Source organism: Chenopodium quinoa, unplaced genomic scaffold (assembly GCF_001683475.1).
Source record: "Chenopodium quinoa cultivar QQ74 unplaced genomic scaffold, ASM168347v1, whole genome shotgun sequence".
Taxonomy (NCBI): Eukaryota; Viridiplantae; Streptophyta; class Magnoliopsida; order Caryophyllales; family Amaranthaceae; genus Chenopodium; species Chenopodium quinoa.
Window position 1 is genome coordinate 1,070,531 of NW_018743047.1, and position 17,474 is coordinate 1,088,004.

Genomic DNA, 17,474 nt, shown 5'->3' on the forward strand with positions numbered 1-17,474 from the left:
CTCATTGCACCTGTTTACAAGCACACACAACAATCAACAAGACACATTAACTAGACACTAAATAATTCATTTAGCGTTGATTACGCATTGAACGGGTTTCCAACTATACCTCCCCCAAATAAATTGAGGTTAATTGACACGGGAGCTAACCGTGCCAGCGACAAAACCACTCAAAGGTGGCGGAATTCCTGCGCATAATAATAAATAAAAAGGAATGTACAGCATCCTGTACTCCATTAGAAGTTATGGTTAAATATAAAACCCCATAACTCCTCCCATTGTTCATACTCAAGGTATATACGTTCCAAGACTTTTACTGGGTAATCTCTTTCACTTTACATTATTTACATGTTATTGGACTTGGTGATGACTCTCAAAGCATAATAAATCAATCAACAATAATTATTCAATCAACCAAACATACCAATTTAATTCTTGAATAATTAGTGACCACATATTATTTAACGTTGAACCCCTTTTAATTCTACCTCAGTGTCAAAGACACCTTAAACGCATAAAGCGCCAAAAATCCTATCCCTCGGTGTTAAAAACACCTTAAGTGCACAAAGGCACCAACATACAATATATTCCTCGTGTACATAGACACTTATATAGCTCCTTCCTCATGCTTAAAGCATCAATGAAAATTATATGAACCATAATAAAATTCCTTTTCGATATTCCAAGCCAAATTAAACATGTAGTTTAATTAAACATGCACTCTAACATGCCCTACATAAAAGTGTAGTCCATATGATCATGCCAAAAATATGATTTTCCAATCCATAAACCATCACAAATACTTCATGCTTCACAATTCAATCACCAACACCAATAATTCACAATTCCAATCATAGACCTTAGCATGATACTACTTGTAATTAATTTAAATCAAACCTAGCATGATACTACATCACCAAAATGTACTGAGTACGCGAACGTACCTCAAATAATTAAAATAACCGAGTACTCTACAACAATTCTCGAACCAAGTCTCCTACATAAAGAGACAATAATACTATATTAATTACCCTTGTATACACAATTTCCAGCAACTTAAGCTCACTTTAAATAACTTATAATAATCTGAAAATTATTTAAAAACTCCTAATTAAACTCCTTTTTAATGGGTAATCACACCCTTTTATTAAAATAACAATTATACTACTTTAAAAAAATTTCCAGCATTTTAAACTAATTAAAAACCCTTTTAAAACTTCATCAAAATACGTCTTTATAATTAAGTTATCCATAGAAACATTAAATTATCTCTTACCCTTTAAACTCAAGGATAAAATTTAAAGCATAAAAAAAACTTCGTTAAAAATCAAAACTACCCGAAAATCATATTTAGAGGCTGAATTTGGCCACGAGAGGGTGGTGCTCTATACCAAAGGTAATGAGTCTTTCTTAGAACATTGTTTCCACACGAAAAACACTACTTTTTTTTATCAAACTCGAATGAGTTCAGAACCTTATTGGGATTAAAACGGGATTAATATTAACGAACGGAAATCTAATAATTTAAAAACGAATTTACGTGTTCAAAACAATCTGGAATTAAGTTAAACTAATCAGTAGTTATAATCACCAAATTTTCAAAACATCATTACTATAAAAGTCCTAAATCAATTGTTCATAAAAACTCTAAAATCATTATTTTCAATAATTAAAACCCTAGGTTATAAATTTACAAAATCTGAAAATTATAAAGTTAATCATCAAAAATACAATTTGATACTAATTAAATTAATTTCAAACAATAAAATCAAAATCCATAAATCAATAATTATAATTACACAAATTAATAAAACAAGGGAGAAAGAAAAAAAGACTAACCTTTTTTAGTCGGAAATTTTGGGGATTCATCGGGTGTTTATAAAGTAGAGAGTGTAGTGTTAAATTTGGGCTTAAAAAATGTGGGCTTAAGTTATGGGTTTTGGAGTGGGTTATTCCAATAAGAGTATGTAGGAATAATTTACATTGCCCAATAATTAATAAACGTTTGGCCCAAAATATATTTTACTTTTATAAAACCTTATATTTAAAATATTTTACCCTTTAAAATATTTAATTAAAATACTTGAGCCCTTAACAATACATTTTATTAATACTTAAATACTTTATAAAAATACATAAAAATACGGGGTATTACAGCAGCCGTTAGTGTGACCACATTTAAATGGCACGGGAGATAATCAGCTTTGTCGCTTGTATAATTGATTAGGCCTACATCCAATTAAAGGGCACGGTAAATAAAGCATCCCTACGGAATACGTGCAGCAGACTGTATGCACACCGCTGGGCACGCTAAAATTTCTGGTACCTGCACGAAACGATTAAACTTACCTTACCAAGCGGTACTTATGTAGTTACTTCCGTCATATAAATCATTGGTAAAAAGGGTTCTTTAAAATGAGATCCATTTATTATATATATATATATGCATTCAATAATAATAAAATAAAAAAATAAAAAATAAATAAAAAGAATCGGTAAAAATAATGTTTGATCAGGACATTATCATTTTAGTTTGGTAAAAATAAGGTTTAATCGGAAACTAATCATTATAGATTGGTAAAAATACTTGTAGTCCAGTAACTGGAAATTTTTTAGGTGCATTATAAAAATACAAAATTTAACATTGGCATAAACATTTACGTGCAAATAATACTACAAAAGGGACACTGTTATACAAATAAGCGATATGATGTTATCTATCCCATTGGACAATTTTTTATATAGTGAATAAATTAAACACCGGTGCCCACCAATTTATTTTCTCACAGCCGGAGAGAGGCTGGTGGTGTGATTCCCGTTAACGAGATCTTGTAGTTTATTATGTTGGAGAAATTCAAACATATTCTTCACTCAACGAATAATAGGTGTGGGGCAACCCTACCTTGTTCAATTCACGCTATAACTATTACAATTTCAAGAAAAAAGAAAAATTATTTGTCATAAAGGAGACAAGTATTGAGACGATTACTCAAAGCTTAGGTACGCAAGCACCGGCAGATAAAATTGATATAAGTCTCCGAATGAAACGCCTTACACTAGATTACCAGGAAGTAAACACATGTGCACAGATTAAATGCTCGTGACGGTTAGGGCACAAATCGAACAAGGTTGGTTGCCTCGCACTTGTGATCGACTAAATACAAAGGAATACGTAACCTGCCGCAGACATTGATTGGAAAAAAGAAAACCGCGTGGAATACGTATCATAAATAGGCTTGAATCCGATGCTAAAGATTTGGTACTACAGATTTGAGTTTATGCAACCGTAATATTGATACAATAAAATATGTAGGGATCGAGTCTCTATACATCCTTAATTGTGTTAAAATAAATTTTGATAAGCAGTTTAATTTCAATCCGAAGTAAGACATTGTATTAGTGACAAACAAATTTTATTGGTTACATAATCTAATTTATAGTAACGATAAACCTTAATTGGAATTAACATAAATTTTCCATTGTGACGGCTAGGGCATTAATCGCACAGGGTGGGAGGAGTGGGGGTTGCCCCGCACTTGTCATAGGCTCAATATAAAGGCTCACGTATCCTACCGCAGACGTTTATTGAAAAAAAGAAAACCGCTTGGAGGTGTTTTTCGATGACCATAAAATGCGTTCGCGTTCCATGGTCCCTCTTCAACTCGTAACCGCTCGAGCTGGAGAAGTTGAATTTTTCTCCCAACGCCATGTTCAAACGATAAAGCCGTACCTATGTGTGTTCGGCTATAAAGAGGAGTTTCCACGGTACAGCTTCATTTTCGGACGACGTTGTTATGCTGGCGCTTGATCACATTTAGTTAGGCGGTCGGCATGATTTAAAGGTAGACGGAGTGAACACGTGCCTAAGCACCCCTCTCATAGATTTCGATTGCTGTCTGTGTTCCCTAAAATGTTTCAAGAAACTCGCCACTCAGTCAGGGGTGAATGTGAGAAGGCTAGTTTGGCAGCCGGGCCTGCATCGCTCGTTACCGTAGTATGCGGGAAATATGCGAATGGGCTATTTCACAGCCTTCCTTACACCTTGGGTCCCAGCTAAGGCGACCCTCTAGACTTGAACTTCATGGTACACTGCTTTTTTGAAGTCATTGTCGCCCCTACATGAAACGATTACATTTCCCTTACCAAGCGACACTTATGCAGTTATTGCTAAAGCATATGCTGTTACTGAACTACCTATTTCACTGTCGTAAGGAAGTTAACGAGGGCGTTCGTGAAATTAATCGACTGAACTTGGTCGTGGACAAAAATATTAATCCAATTCCGGGAAAAGGGATACTAAAATCGAAGCAGCCGTTAATGTGACCACATATAAATGGCACTGAAGATAATCAGCTTCGTCGCTTGTATAAGTGTTTAGGCCTACACACAACTAAAGGGCACGGAAAATAAAGCATCCCTACGGAATACGTGCAGCAGACTGTATGCACACCGCTGGGCACGCTAAGTTTTCCGGTACCTACACGAAACAATTAAACTTACCTTACCAAGCGATACTTATGTAGTTACTTCCGTCATATTAATCGTTGGTAAAAAGAGTTCTTTAAAATGAGATTCATTTATTATATATATATGGATTCAATAATAATAAAATAAAAAGAAAAGAAAAGAAAAAAGAATCGGTAAAAATAATGTTTGATCGGGACATTATCATTTTTAGTTTGGTAAAAATAAGGTTTAATCGGAAACTAATCATTATAGATTCGTAAAAATATTTGTAGTCCAGTAACTGGAAACTTTTTAGGTGCAATATTAAAATACAAAATTTAACATTGGCATAGACATTTACGTACAAATAATACTACAAAAGAGACACTATTATATAAATAAGCGATATGATGTCGTTTGTCTCATTGGACAATTTTTTATATAGTGAATTAATTAAACAACGGTGCCCACCAATTTATTTTCTCACAGAGAGAGGCTAGTGGTGTGATTCCCGTTAACGGGATCTTGTAGTTTATTATGTTGGAGAAATTCAAACATATTCTTCACTCATCGAATAATAAGTGTGGGGCAACCCTACCTTGTTCAGTTCACGCTATAACTATCACAATTTCAAGAAAAAAGAAAAATTATTTGTCATAAAGGAGACAAGTATTGAGACGATTACTCAAAGCTTAGGTACGCAAGCACCGGCAGATAAAATAGATATAAGTCTCCGAATGAAACGCCTTACACTAGATTACAAGGAAGTAAACACATGAGCGCAGATTAAATGCTCGTGACGGTTAAGGCATAAATCGAACAGGGTGGGTTGCCTCGCACTTGTCATCTACAAAGGAATATGTAAGCTGCCGCAGACATTGATTGGAAAAAAGAAAACCGCATGGAATACGTATCATATATAGGCTTGATTCCGATGCTAAAGATTTGGTATTACAGATTTGAGTTTATGAAACCGTAATATTCACAGATTGATACAATAAATTGTGTAGGGATCGAGTCTCTATACATCCTTAATTTTATTAAAATAAATTTTGTTAAGCAATAAAATTTCAATCCGTAGTAAGATATTTGTATAAGTGAAAAAAGACTTTTATTGGTATCATAATCTAATTTATAGTAATGGTAAACCTTAATTGGTATTAACATAAAGTTGACATTGTGACGGCTAGGGCACTAATCGCACGGGGTAGGGGTGGGTGGGGGGGGGGGGGGGTTGCCACGCACTTTTCATTGGCTCAATACAAAGGCACACGTATCCTACAGCAGACATTAATTGCAAAAAAGAAAACCGCGTGGAGGTGTTTTTCAATGACCATAAAATGCGTCAGCGTTCCTTGGTCCCTCTCGCACTCGTAACCGCTCGAGCTGGCGAAGTTGTATTTTTCTTCCGATGCCATGCTTAAACCATAGAGTCGTACCGATGTGTGTTCTGCTAAAAAGAGGAGTTTCCACGGTACAGCTTCATTTTCGAATGTAGTTGTTACGCTGACGCTTGATCGCATTTAGTTAGGTGGTCGGCGGGATTTCAAGGTAGACGGAGTGAACACGTCCCTAAGCACCCCTCTCTGAGATTTCTACCGCTTTCGAAGTTCCCTAAAAAGTTCCAAGAAACTCGCCACTCACTTAGGGGTGGATGTGAGAAGGCTAGTTTGGCAGCCGGGCCTGCTTCGCTCGTTACTGTAGTATGCGTGAAATCAACAAATGGGATATTTCACGGCCTTTCCTACGCCTTCGGGCCCAGCTGAGGAGACCCTCTAGAATGGGTTAGAACTTCGTGGTACACTGGATTACATTTCCCTTACCAAGCTGCACTTATGTAGTTACCGTTAAAGCATATGATGTTACCGAAATACCCATTACACTTTAGAACGGCAGTAAACGGGGGCGGTCGTGAAAATAATCGATTGAACTTGGTCGCGAACTAAAATTTTAAGCCAATTTTGGGAAAAGGGATACTAATCCAGAAGCTGCAGTTGTTGTGACCACATCTAAATGGCACGGAAGATAATCAGCTTCGTCGCTCGTATAAGTGATTAGGCCTACACCCAACTAAATGGTACGGAAAATAAAGCATCCCTAGGGAATACGTACAGCAGACTATATGCACACCGCTGGGCACGCTAAAGTTTCCGGTACCTGCACGAAACGATTAAATCGTTGTTAAAAGGAGTTCATTAAAATGATATCCATTTATTATATATTTATGTATTAAAATAATAATAAAAAAAAAAGAAAAAAGAATCGGTAAATATAATGTTTAATCGGGACCCATTATCATTTTAGTTTGGTAAAAATAAGGTTTAATCGGAACTAATCATTATAGATTGGTAAAAATACTTGTAGTCCAGTAACTGGAAATTTTTTAGGTGCAATAAAAAAAATAAATTTAATATTGGCATAGAAATTTACGTGCAAATAATACTACAAAAGGAACACTATTATACAAATAAGCGACATGATGTCGTCTGTCTCATTGGACAATTTTTTTGTTACTTGTAAATTTGAAAAATAGTGAATAAATTAAACCACGGTGCCCACCAATTTATTTTCTCAAAGCCGGAGAGAGGCTAGTGGTGTGATTCCCGTAAACGGGATCTTGTAGTTTACTATGTTTGAGCAATTCAAACAAATTCTTCACTCAGCCAATAATGAGTGTGGGGCAACCCTACCTTGTTTAATTTGGGCTATAACTATCACAATTTCAAGAATAAAGAAAAATTATTTGTCATAAAAGAGACAAGTATTGAGACGACTACTCAAAGCTTATCCTACGCAAGCACCGACAAATAAAATTGATATAAGTGTACGAATGAAACGCCTTACACTAGATTACCATGAAGTAAACAAATGTGCACAGATTAAATGCTCGTGACGATTAGGCCACAAATCGAACAGGGTGGGGTTGCCCCGCAATTGTAATCGGATAAACAATAGAGTACGTAACCCGCCGCAGACATTGATAGGAAAAAAGAATACCGCGTGGAATATGTATCATATTATAGGTTTGAATCCGATGCTAAAGATTTGGTATTACATATTTGAGTTTATGCAATCGTAATATTGACATATTGATACAATAAATTGTGTAGGGATCGAGTCTCTATACATCTTTAATTTTGTAAAAATAAATTTTGATAAGCAGTTTTAATTTCAATTTGAAATAAGATATTGTATTAGTGAAAAAAGACTTTTATTGGTATCATAATGTAATTTATAGTAACGGTAAACCTTAATTGGTATTAACTTAAAGTTGACATTGTGACGGCTAGGGCACTAATCGCACGGGGTAGGGGGGTGGGGGGTTGCCCTGCACTCTTCATAGGCTCAATACAAAGGCACACGTATCCTACCGCAAACGTTAATTGGAAAAAAGAAAACCGCGTGGAGGTGTTTCTCGATGACCATAAAATGTGTCCACGTTCCTTGGCCCCTCTAGAACTCGTAACCGCTCGAGCTGGCGAAGTTGAATTTTTCTTCCGACGCCATTCTTAAACGATAAAGCCGTACCGTTGTGTGTTTGGCTAAAAATTGGAGTTTCCACGGTACAGCTTCATTTTCGAACGAAGTTGTTACGCTGAGTCTTGATCACATTTAGTTAGGGGGTCGGCGGGATTTCAAGGTAGACAGAGTGAACACGTACCCAAGCACCCCTCTCAGCGATTTCGATTGCTTTCGGCGTTCCTTAAATGTTCCAAGAAACTCGACACTCACTTAGGGGTGGATGTGAGAAGGCTAGTTTGGCAGCCGGCCCTGCATCGCTCGTTACTATTGTATGCCGGAAATAAGCGGATGTGGTGTTTTACGGCCTTCCCTACGCCTCCGGGCCAAACTGTGGTGACCCTCTAGACTGGGTTAGAACTTCGAAATACACTGCTTTTTTGAACTCATTGTCGCTCCTGCATGAAGCGATTACATGTCCCTTACCAAGCGACACTTATGATGTTACCGCTAAAGCATATGCTGTTACCGAACTACCCATTTCACTTTCGTACGGCAGTTAACGGGGGCGTTCGTGAAATTAATCGATTGAAATTGGTCGCGGACTAATTTTAAGCCAATTCCGGGGAAAGGGATACTAAACCCGAAGCTTTCGTGACTGTGACCACATCTAAATGGCATGGAAGATAATCATCTTCGTCGCTCATTTAAGTGATTTGGCCTACTCCCAACTAAAGGGCATGAAATATAAACCATCCATATGGAATACATGCAGCGGACTGTATGCACACCGTTGGGCACGCTAAGGTTTCCGGTACCTGCCTAAAACGATTAAATTTCCCTTACCAAGCGGTATTTATGTAGTTACTTCCGTCATATAAATCGTTGGTAAAAAGAGTTCTTTAAAATGAGATCCATTTCTTATATATATATATATATATATATATATATATATATATATATATATATATATATATATATGTATTAAAATAATAATAAAAAAAAGGAAAAGAAAATAGGTAAAAATAAGGTTTAATCGGAAACTAGTCATTATAGATTGATAAAAATACTTGTAGTCCAGTAACTGGAAATTTTTTAGGTGCAATAAAAAAATAAAAAATATAACATTGGCATAGACATTTACGTGCAAATAATACTACAAAAGGGACACTATTATACAAATAAGTGACATGATGTCGTCTGTCTCGCTGAACATCTTTTTTGTTACTTGTATATATAAAATAAAGTGAATAAATTAAACAGTGTTGCCCACCAATTTATTTTCTCACAGCCGGAGAGAGGCTGGTGGTGTGATTCCTGTTAACGGGATCTTGTACTGTACTATGTTGGAGAAATTCAAACATATTCTTTACTTAGCCAATAATAAGTGTGGGCCAACCCTACCTTGTTCAATTCGCGCTATAACTATCACAATTTCAAGAAAAAAGAAAAATTATTTGTCATAAAGGAGACAAGTATTGAGATGATTACTCAAAGCTTAGGCTAAGCAAGCACCGGCAGATAAAATAGATATAAGTCTCCGAATGAAACGCCTTACACTAGATTACCAGGAAGTAAACACATGTGCACAGATTAAACGCTCATGACGGTTATGGCACAAATCGAACAGGGTAGGGTTGCCCCACACTTGTTATCGGTTACATATAAAGGAATACGTAACCTGCCGCAGACATTGATTGGAAAAAAGAAAACCGCATGGAATACGTATCATATATAGGCTTGAATCCGATGCTAAAGATTTGGTATTACTGATTTGAGTTTATGCAACCGTAATATTCACATATTGATACAATAAACTGTGTAGGGATCGAGTCTCTATACATCCTTAATTTTGTAAAAATAAATTTTGATAAGCAGTTTAATTTCAATCCGTAGTAAGATATTTGTGTAAGTGAAAAAAGAGTTTTATTCGCATCATAATCTAATTTATATTAACAGTAAACCTTAATTGGTATTAACATAAAGTTGACATTGTGACGGCTAGGGCACTAATCGCACGGGGTTGGCCCACACTTGGAGGGGGGTTGCCCCGCACTTTTCATAGGCTCAATACAAAGGCACACGTATCCTACCGCATACGTTAATTGGAAAAAAGAAAACCGAGTGGAGGTGTTTCTCGATGACCATAAAATGCGTCCGCATTCCTTGGTCCCTCTCGAATTCATAACTGCTCGAGCTGGCGAATTTCAATTTTTTTTCCGATCCCATGCTTAAACGATAAAGCGTACCGATGTGTGTTAGGCTAAAAATAGGAGTTTCCACGGTACAGCTTCATTTTCGAACGAAGTTGTTACGCTGACGCTTGATCGCATTTAGTTAGGCGATCGGCGGGATTTTAAGGTAGACGGAATGAACACGTGCCCAAGCACCCCTCTCAGCGATTTCGACAGCTGTCGGCGTTCCCTAAAATGTTTCAAGAAACTCGCCACTCACTCAGGGCACAAACCTAACGAGTGTGACCATTTAAATCAAAATGGAACAAATTAGACTTGGAGTAAGTGAATTACACTTACACCCTTACCAAGCGGTACTTTTTTTTCTTTTTTTTTTTGGAAACCAAGCGGTACTTATGTAGTTATTATTTTCGTTATAATTTACACTTATGTACTTGTTAAAAAATTGTTTAGTAACAATTTACAAGTGGTCAAGGTATAGGAATTGTATTACTAAGTTTCCAATATTTGTTACTGATTAATTTTCGAAATACGGCGGTCGACTTGTCCTTTTCGTCGTCTTCCCTGCAAATCGACATTTTAGCCATTTTAATCGCCGGAATGATCCTTCAAGCTTGAATATTGAATGATTAAGATCAATTATAATCTTATCCATTATTGATGAATCATATGTTATTTTTTCCAACAATGTAAAATTTCACGATTTTTCTTTTTACATTGGGGGAAATTTATCTTTTTACATTGGGAAAAAAATTTGTCGATCGTTAATGGATACAACACACAAATTAGACAATAAATTAACAAATCCACTATAAATTAATAACATGACCATAAATCAGTGTTCAAGACTAGACACAACTATTATTTGGAATGTAAATTTTGTTGATTATACACCAAAAAAGCTTCAATTATTCTGAGTGAACACCATCAAAGCTTCCATAAAAATTCAACAAAAAGGTCTTTCAATATGAAAGGATGAACAGCAGAATCAATTGGCTACACATCCGAGCGAAAAAAGATGAAGTTATAAAAAATAAAAAAAATAAAAAAAAAATAAAAAATTAAATTTGGAGTAATTGAAGAAGATGGCAGCGACAAAGAAGAACAACCCCCCCCTTTTATCTGGAATGCCAAATAAATAAATAATTAACAAAAAAAAAGGAAAATAAATAAATTTCAATTTCAAAATATGCTGGTTGAAAATTTGGATGAAATATGAAATTTGAAATTTTGGCTGAAATTTGGTTTTTGGGTGGGAGTGGACCCCATTAAGTAACCCAATGAGAGGCTGCCGGCAAACTTTGTATGTGGGCCTACACATACTAGCTTTGTATGTGTAGCCTTTTGCTGAAACTTCACATGCCATGTAGTATAAAATAAAAAATAGTGTTTTATTGATTTAAAAAGCATTTTTTTTTAAAAAAAAAAAAAAATACTAGTAAAGAAAAAACGATTGTATGGTTTTCTTGAATCAAAACATACTCCCTTGTCCCTATCGTTATTATAGTCAAATCTAACTTCATACAATTGTCAACCATATTCATGTATACAAGGTAAGCATACTTCATACGACACCTACGCAACCCTTCTAAAGTCACCAATGGGAGCCCAAATAAACACCCCACTTGATATAAGGGTATTTCACCTCTTGGGAAACATCTCTCATTTCTCCACCGCTACACCCACAAGGCCACAAACAAGCTAAGTGACAACAAAACCCATAGGCCATTCCTCATTTCTGCGCACTCGCTAAACAATATTATGCAATAACCACCATTCTCTACACGAGAGCCCAGTTGACAATTTAGCCGCACTCCAACCAAGATTGCCAGATGGCTCGAGCTGCTAGGCATTCTCGCAAGATGTGACTTAAAGTTTCTTCATACGCACCACAAACTTGGCAACGAGGGTCCGTAGTAAGCATCCTCACAAGTCTATTTTCATTAGACATTAGTCTATCTTGCACTGTTAGCCACATAAACATACACATCCTTTACAGCAAAAGGAGTCTAAGACCTTCCATATACTCTTCCATTCATGCCTCTGCTCAATGAACTAATTGAGAAATCTCAAGATGGGGACTTCTCAGTATTTCGCAGAATATTGATCAATGAACTAGTTGAAAAATCTCAAGATGGAGCCCCATTCCAGCACACTTCGTCTACAACCTCCTCATCATGAATAACTTCATATTAGCCATTTGCTCAAGCACATAGCTAGTGAAGAGTTCATTTTTCCATCCATTATCATGGTCCCAAAACTCCTCAACAGTCAGTCGTGTTCTACGTGTCCACAAGAGGCTGCGGATCAGCCAAATCATTAAGTGGCACCTTTACCTATCGGTTGCCAATTAATACCTGACTGCCAACTGAATTAATCTAATAGGAAGCAGTCATAACATAAGATGAGAAAAGAATAACAGTAATGCTATTTCATAGGTCATGAAGATAGGGCGTCACAAAGTCACATGGATTTAAGTTTATCATAAAGAGAAGCAAATTAAAAGTTAAGCACAACCACAACAAAAATGAGGTAAATTAATTTCATAATCTTGTGTCGTCCGCAGACAAAAAATCTCAAAGACAACTAGCACAACATCACAAAACTAAGAATCAACATAAGCCACAATAGGTAAAATTCTGCTTTACGCCCCTCAACAACTAGTTTTCATTTTTGAGTCAAAAAAACAATCCATTGATGCTTTAAATTGTAAGAGTGCAACCCAGCCTTCTTACACTTCAACACCAATTCTGCCAGCCACTTGATCAAGATCTCGCTGGCCGCTTGATGTGATTTTCCTTCCCCTGCAAATATTAATGTAAATGTCATTTACTCTGAGACAGCCAATTACATCTTGGATGAAAGAGCTCAAATAATAAAATTAGTAATAAGAGTTAAATCCATAATGTTGGTAACGCTTCGAGTGGAGGCAATACTCAGCAATAGCTTGACTTGGTTATTTGGTTGTATTACATCTCAGCTTGTCAAAAAATGACACATTGACCAGCCACTCAGATTTAACAGCTGATTGTAATAATAGCAAAGAAATGCTTACCCTTTAGGATCAATTTCGACAATTTTCACTTCCTCTAATTGCTGTAGAATGTGACGAGCAACAGAACCACTGCTCTTGCAGAAATGGGGAGGGCGACTACCATTTCTCTTGCTTCCTCCATAAATCCTCCTGAATCCACCAACTCCAAGTCCACCCCTCAGGTAGATTTTCCTTGCCATTGAAGCTGCCAAAAAGAATGAACAACCATTAATAACTGCCAAAAAACAAAATGTACTAAGTACAATACAAATATCAAATTCTTCAAGAGATGTGAGATATAATACACAGCCATTCACAACCTTACTGTAGCAATCCGTAGAATTTTTATGTAGTACAGAAGGAAACATACAGGTCAAAAATAATGGAAAGACTAACAAAGCTACAAAAGGGTATACACCAATTTTCATTTCACTGGAGATAATGCCAGTAGTTAATCAAAAAACAAAGCATTAAAAACCATTATTATCTACTCGCGGTCTACTACTTTACAGCACCTATTATGCTACCATACCCTCACAATCCACATGATTTTAATCAATTGTAACAAAAAGAAAACCTCTTTAGCTCTGCACTTGTGAAAGGTCAAGCTAATAAAATAGGCATTACGAGTAGGCTTAAAAGCATGAAGACCTTGCTACACCATCTTGTTTAAAGTATGGATTAAATAGAAAGTGGTTCCTCTTGTTTTCTTCACAAGGAAATCAATGTTCAAAGAACATTATCAAAAACATATAAATCCATCATTTCAATGCCTTATACACTAGAAAAGAACAAGCAAAAATTGGTTACCAGCAAATTTGTTACCCAAGAGAAAAGAAAAATAGGTATCACTACTCTCTTCAGCAACAACAGCTTATCCAAGAAACCAACAACACATTGTCACTAGGCATTATCAATTTCAAACTCTACAAATCCACATTCACTCAAGTACTTTAAAAATAATAAGCCAAGGGAAAGAACAAACCATATATTCAATAAAGTTTATCACACATACTTCAAATTTTCAATCTCAAGAGGAAAAGCAAATGAAGATGCCCAGAAAAAATCTGACTTACCGGCTCTAATGTAATACCAGTCGGGGTCGTATGGAGCGAGTTCCTTAAGCTTACCAGTCTTGACGATGTCAGTCCAATGAGGCAACTCCATCTACAGAGTACAAACAACATATAAACAACATATCAAAGATTGCAACTTTACTAGCATCTAATGTCATACTTTAATATCTAATGTCATACTTTTATATGATGTCAATAAAAAAAAAATTAACAAATTAAGCCTTAATTGAGTTAATTCACATATCTCTGCTGATTTTTTACAATTGCAAATGGGGCATCGCTATAAACAATAGCATCTAATATCATTCTATCGTGTAATATATATCATATTCAAAATATGCAGTAAACATAATAGTATCATTACCACTTATTATAATCTCCTCCGTTTCGGATTAATCGAAATGATAGGGTGTAAATGGATCTTATGCCATTCTATAGTATTAGAAAAAATCCAAGTCACCAAAATGGCTAAACTTGCCCTTATTAAAGCATATTTGCTTCTTTATCTTATTTACATCCTCTGTATCTAAATAATTGCAATATTAGAGTGTAAATTACACAAATTAGATTATCTAATGCCTACATTCTACAGAAAAATACCCATTTCCAACCCAATGAAACTCGGATTACTCCAAACTAGTTCCAAATTAATCGAAAATTTCAAATTAATCAAACAGAAATCCTTAGAACACCTAATATCATAAACATAAATTAAATTAGGGAAAAATTGAAGCTAAAATCTTCTAGTAATGTGCGAACAAATTTCCTTAATCAAACCTCAATCTTAAAGTATAAAATTAACATCAATCAATCAGAAAAGTTGAATCGAAAATCATGATTTCAAAATCGAAAAAGAATAGCAATAAAGAAGAAGCGGAAAACCTTGCCGGAGCGCTTAAGATGAGCAGCATAAGCTTTGACGAAATCGTGAGGAGAAACATCTTTAACAGTTTTGCCGGCCTCCATTGTTGTTCAGTTTGTTTCTCTCGCAGCTGCTGCAGAAGAAATGAAGGGGGCAAAGGGAGTAAGGCTTTATTAGGGTTTTGTTTTGGTTTTTATAAAGACACAAACCTCTATCTCGTTTTATTGGGTTCTTCTTCTTATGGGCCTAATGGGTACACTTCATATTCAGTAACCAAACCGTAATACGGAGTACTTGTTTAGCGATGGCAATGGATCCTGGAGCCGACGAATCCGGATCTGGTTACTTGTGCAATGGAAACGGATATGGATACGGATTTAAACAAAATACCTTTACCCATATGGCCATACCCGTTTATTCTTTTATTTATTGCTTTAATATTAATCTATACAAAAAAGAATAAATAAAATAAACTGATACGGGTGTTGTTTCGGGGTTTTCTGATGTCCTGCGGGAGAGTTACAATTCCGAGACTGGAACCGGACGCCTGTACCTGCAAAACAAACGGATGCTCCGGATGATTGGAGATCCGCCTCCGACGGTCAAGTTAGTACTTGATTAAGGAGTAATTAATGCTGAAATTAAAGTGATTGGGTCTCTCTAGGTGAGAGAGTTTAATGTATGTAATCTGCGTAATCTCCCTTAATGAGGATTAAGGGAGGTATTTATAACCTCGGGAAACGTGTCAATCTAGGTTTAGGTTAACCTTGGGCTGATTGGGCTTCCCACGGAAGTTGGGCCTAGGTGACCGGTTATTCCAGGTGTCATGGGAAGGACACGTGTCGTGTCGTAATTGGTCCATAGTGGACGGATCATTGCTTGACACGTGGCAGGCTCCTATTGGCCCATGTGACGGACATATGGCGGAACCTGGTTGGTCCACTTGTTAGATGGTGATTGGTGGGGAAAAATCCCCTAATCATTTGCCCCTCACAGGTGGCACGTGACTGGTCACGTGTTACCTGTGACAGGTATCGCCCTGTAACAGGCGACGGCCTGCTACAGGTGTCACTCGGCGAGAGGCCGAGAGATTCTCCCGCCAAAATTTTGAATTCTGGAAGTGACCCTTCGCCTTCTCACTTCGCCTATATAAAGGAGTGTTGACTTCGGTCATTTTCACACTTGAAAACTTTGTGAGAGAACATTCGGACCCCTGAACTTGCTCTGACATTTTGGACTCTTTCTGCCTACCGCCTGCTCTGACAAGCCGACTGCAAAGGATTTTCAGAACTTCATCAATCGTCACTCGTTCAGGTAACCGTCGGTTCTCTTACTCTTAATTTTCTCTTTACTTTATTCTTTTTTGAAATGGCACCACGGAAGCACACGACACGACCTAGGTTAGTGATCAGCCGGTCACCGGGGACGGCTGAATCTAGGACTAAGAGTGCCGCCTGCCCTTTTCTGGACCCATCTTTGCCCTTTATACAAAGTCCAACTGTATCTGTGTCCTATGCAGAGCATGATGGCCAGAACAAAAAAGACTGCCAGGATCTCAAACTCAGACGGCTCCTCCCACAGGGTGCCGATTAGTGAAACATCTAACCAGGCGCCAGATGTGGAAGTGAAACAAAGCGGCTTGAAAGCCGGCAGTTCTGAGGGAGGAGTCAAAGTGACCCCTTCCCATTTTACAGTTAACAATTCTACATTCTCTCCTGCTCCTTTTAAAGGAGAGAAGGCGGGCCCCTCCGGGAGAGGGGAGGAGTCGTCCTCTTCGGACTCGTCAGAGGACGATTCCGAGTCTAGCTCTTCTGGCCATGCTTCTCTGGACACAGAAGAGAAAAAAAGTCGCCTACAAGAGGCGAGGCTTTCTCACGCAGTTGAGAAGGGGGACGATTGGGCGGAGCCATCCGCCTCTAACCGAGAACAAAATACCCCCTACTACTGCACGGTACCTCGGGGCCGGATCACAGCCATGCAAGAGAAAGTGGAGAGCTTTATCGCAAACCACACAATGGGCCCCGGCTTTTTAGTGTTCGTGCCGGATCCAGAAGACACAGTCGTCTAGCCGGCTGGTACCAGTTATGATGGTGCCTGCTTTGGCTGCTACGAGGCGGCCATCAAGGCTGGGCTGCGCTTCCCACTACATCCGGCTGTTCAGCGGATCTTGGATGGGTATGAGTTGGGGTTATGGCATTTAGCCCCGAACTCCTGGGTCAACGTACTCGGCTATGTGGCCGGGTGCGAACTGCACGGGGTGGAGTCGAACTTCGAGGCTTTCGCCCACATGAACTACCTCAGCCGGACCCCTAAGGCAGGCGGTACCGGCTGGTATCAATTGACGAGCCACAGGGGCTACCTCATGACGAGAGGTAAAGCAAACAAATGGAAGGACTGGCGGA

General features: G+C 37.5%; 1 protein-coding gene across 1 annotated transcript; it reads right to left on the reverse strand.

The window, feature by feature from the left end:
- Window positions 1-12,558: 12,558 nt before the first annotated feature.
- On the reverse strand, window positions 12,559-15,263 carry LOC110730677 (40S ribosomal protein S19-1-like). Its single transcript, XM_021910497.1, has 4 exons — window positions 15,093-15,263; window positions 14,211-14,301; window positions 13,156-13,339; window positions 12,559-12,904 (listed from the first exon to the last, which is right to left on the reverse strand). Exons 1-4 carry the CDS (start codon window positions 15,174-15,176, stop codon window positions 12,832-12,834), a joined length of 432 nt encoding a protein of 143 aa, XP_021766189.1. The 5' UTR covers window positions 15,177-15,263; the 3' UTR covers window positions 12,559-12,831.
- Between the last annotated feature and the right edge of the window lie 2,211 nt (window positions 15,264-17,474).

Coding starts and splice junctions, on each gene's coding strand:
- LOC110730677 (XM_021910497.1), bottom strand. CDS start 15,176: ATGGAGGCCGGCAAAACTGTTAAAGATGTTTCTCCTCACGATTTCGTC. Junction 14,302..15,092: donor ATCTTAAGCGCTCCGGCAAG/GTTTTCCGCTTC, acceptor TGTACTCTGTAG/ATGGAGTTGCCTCATTGGAC. Junction 13,340..14,210: donor CTGGTATTACATTAGAGCCG/GTAAGTCAGATT, acceptor TCTTTTTGGCAG/CTTCAATGGCAAGGAAAATC.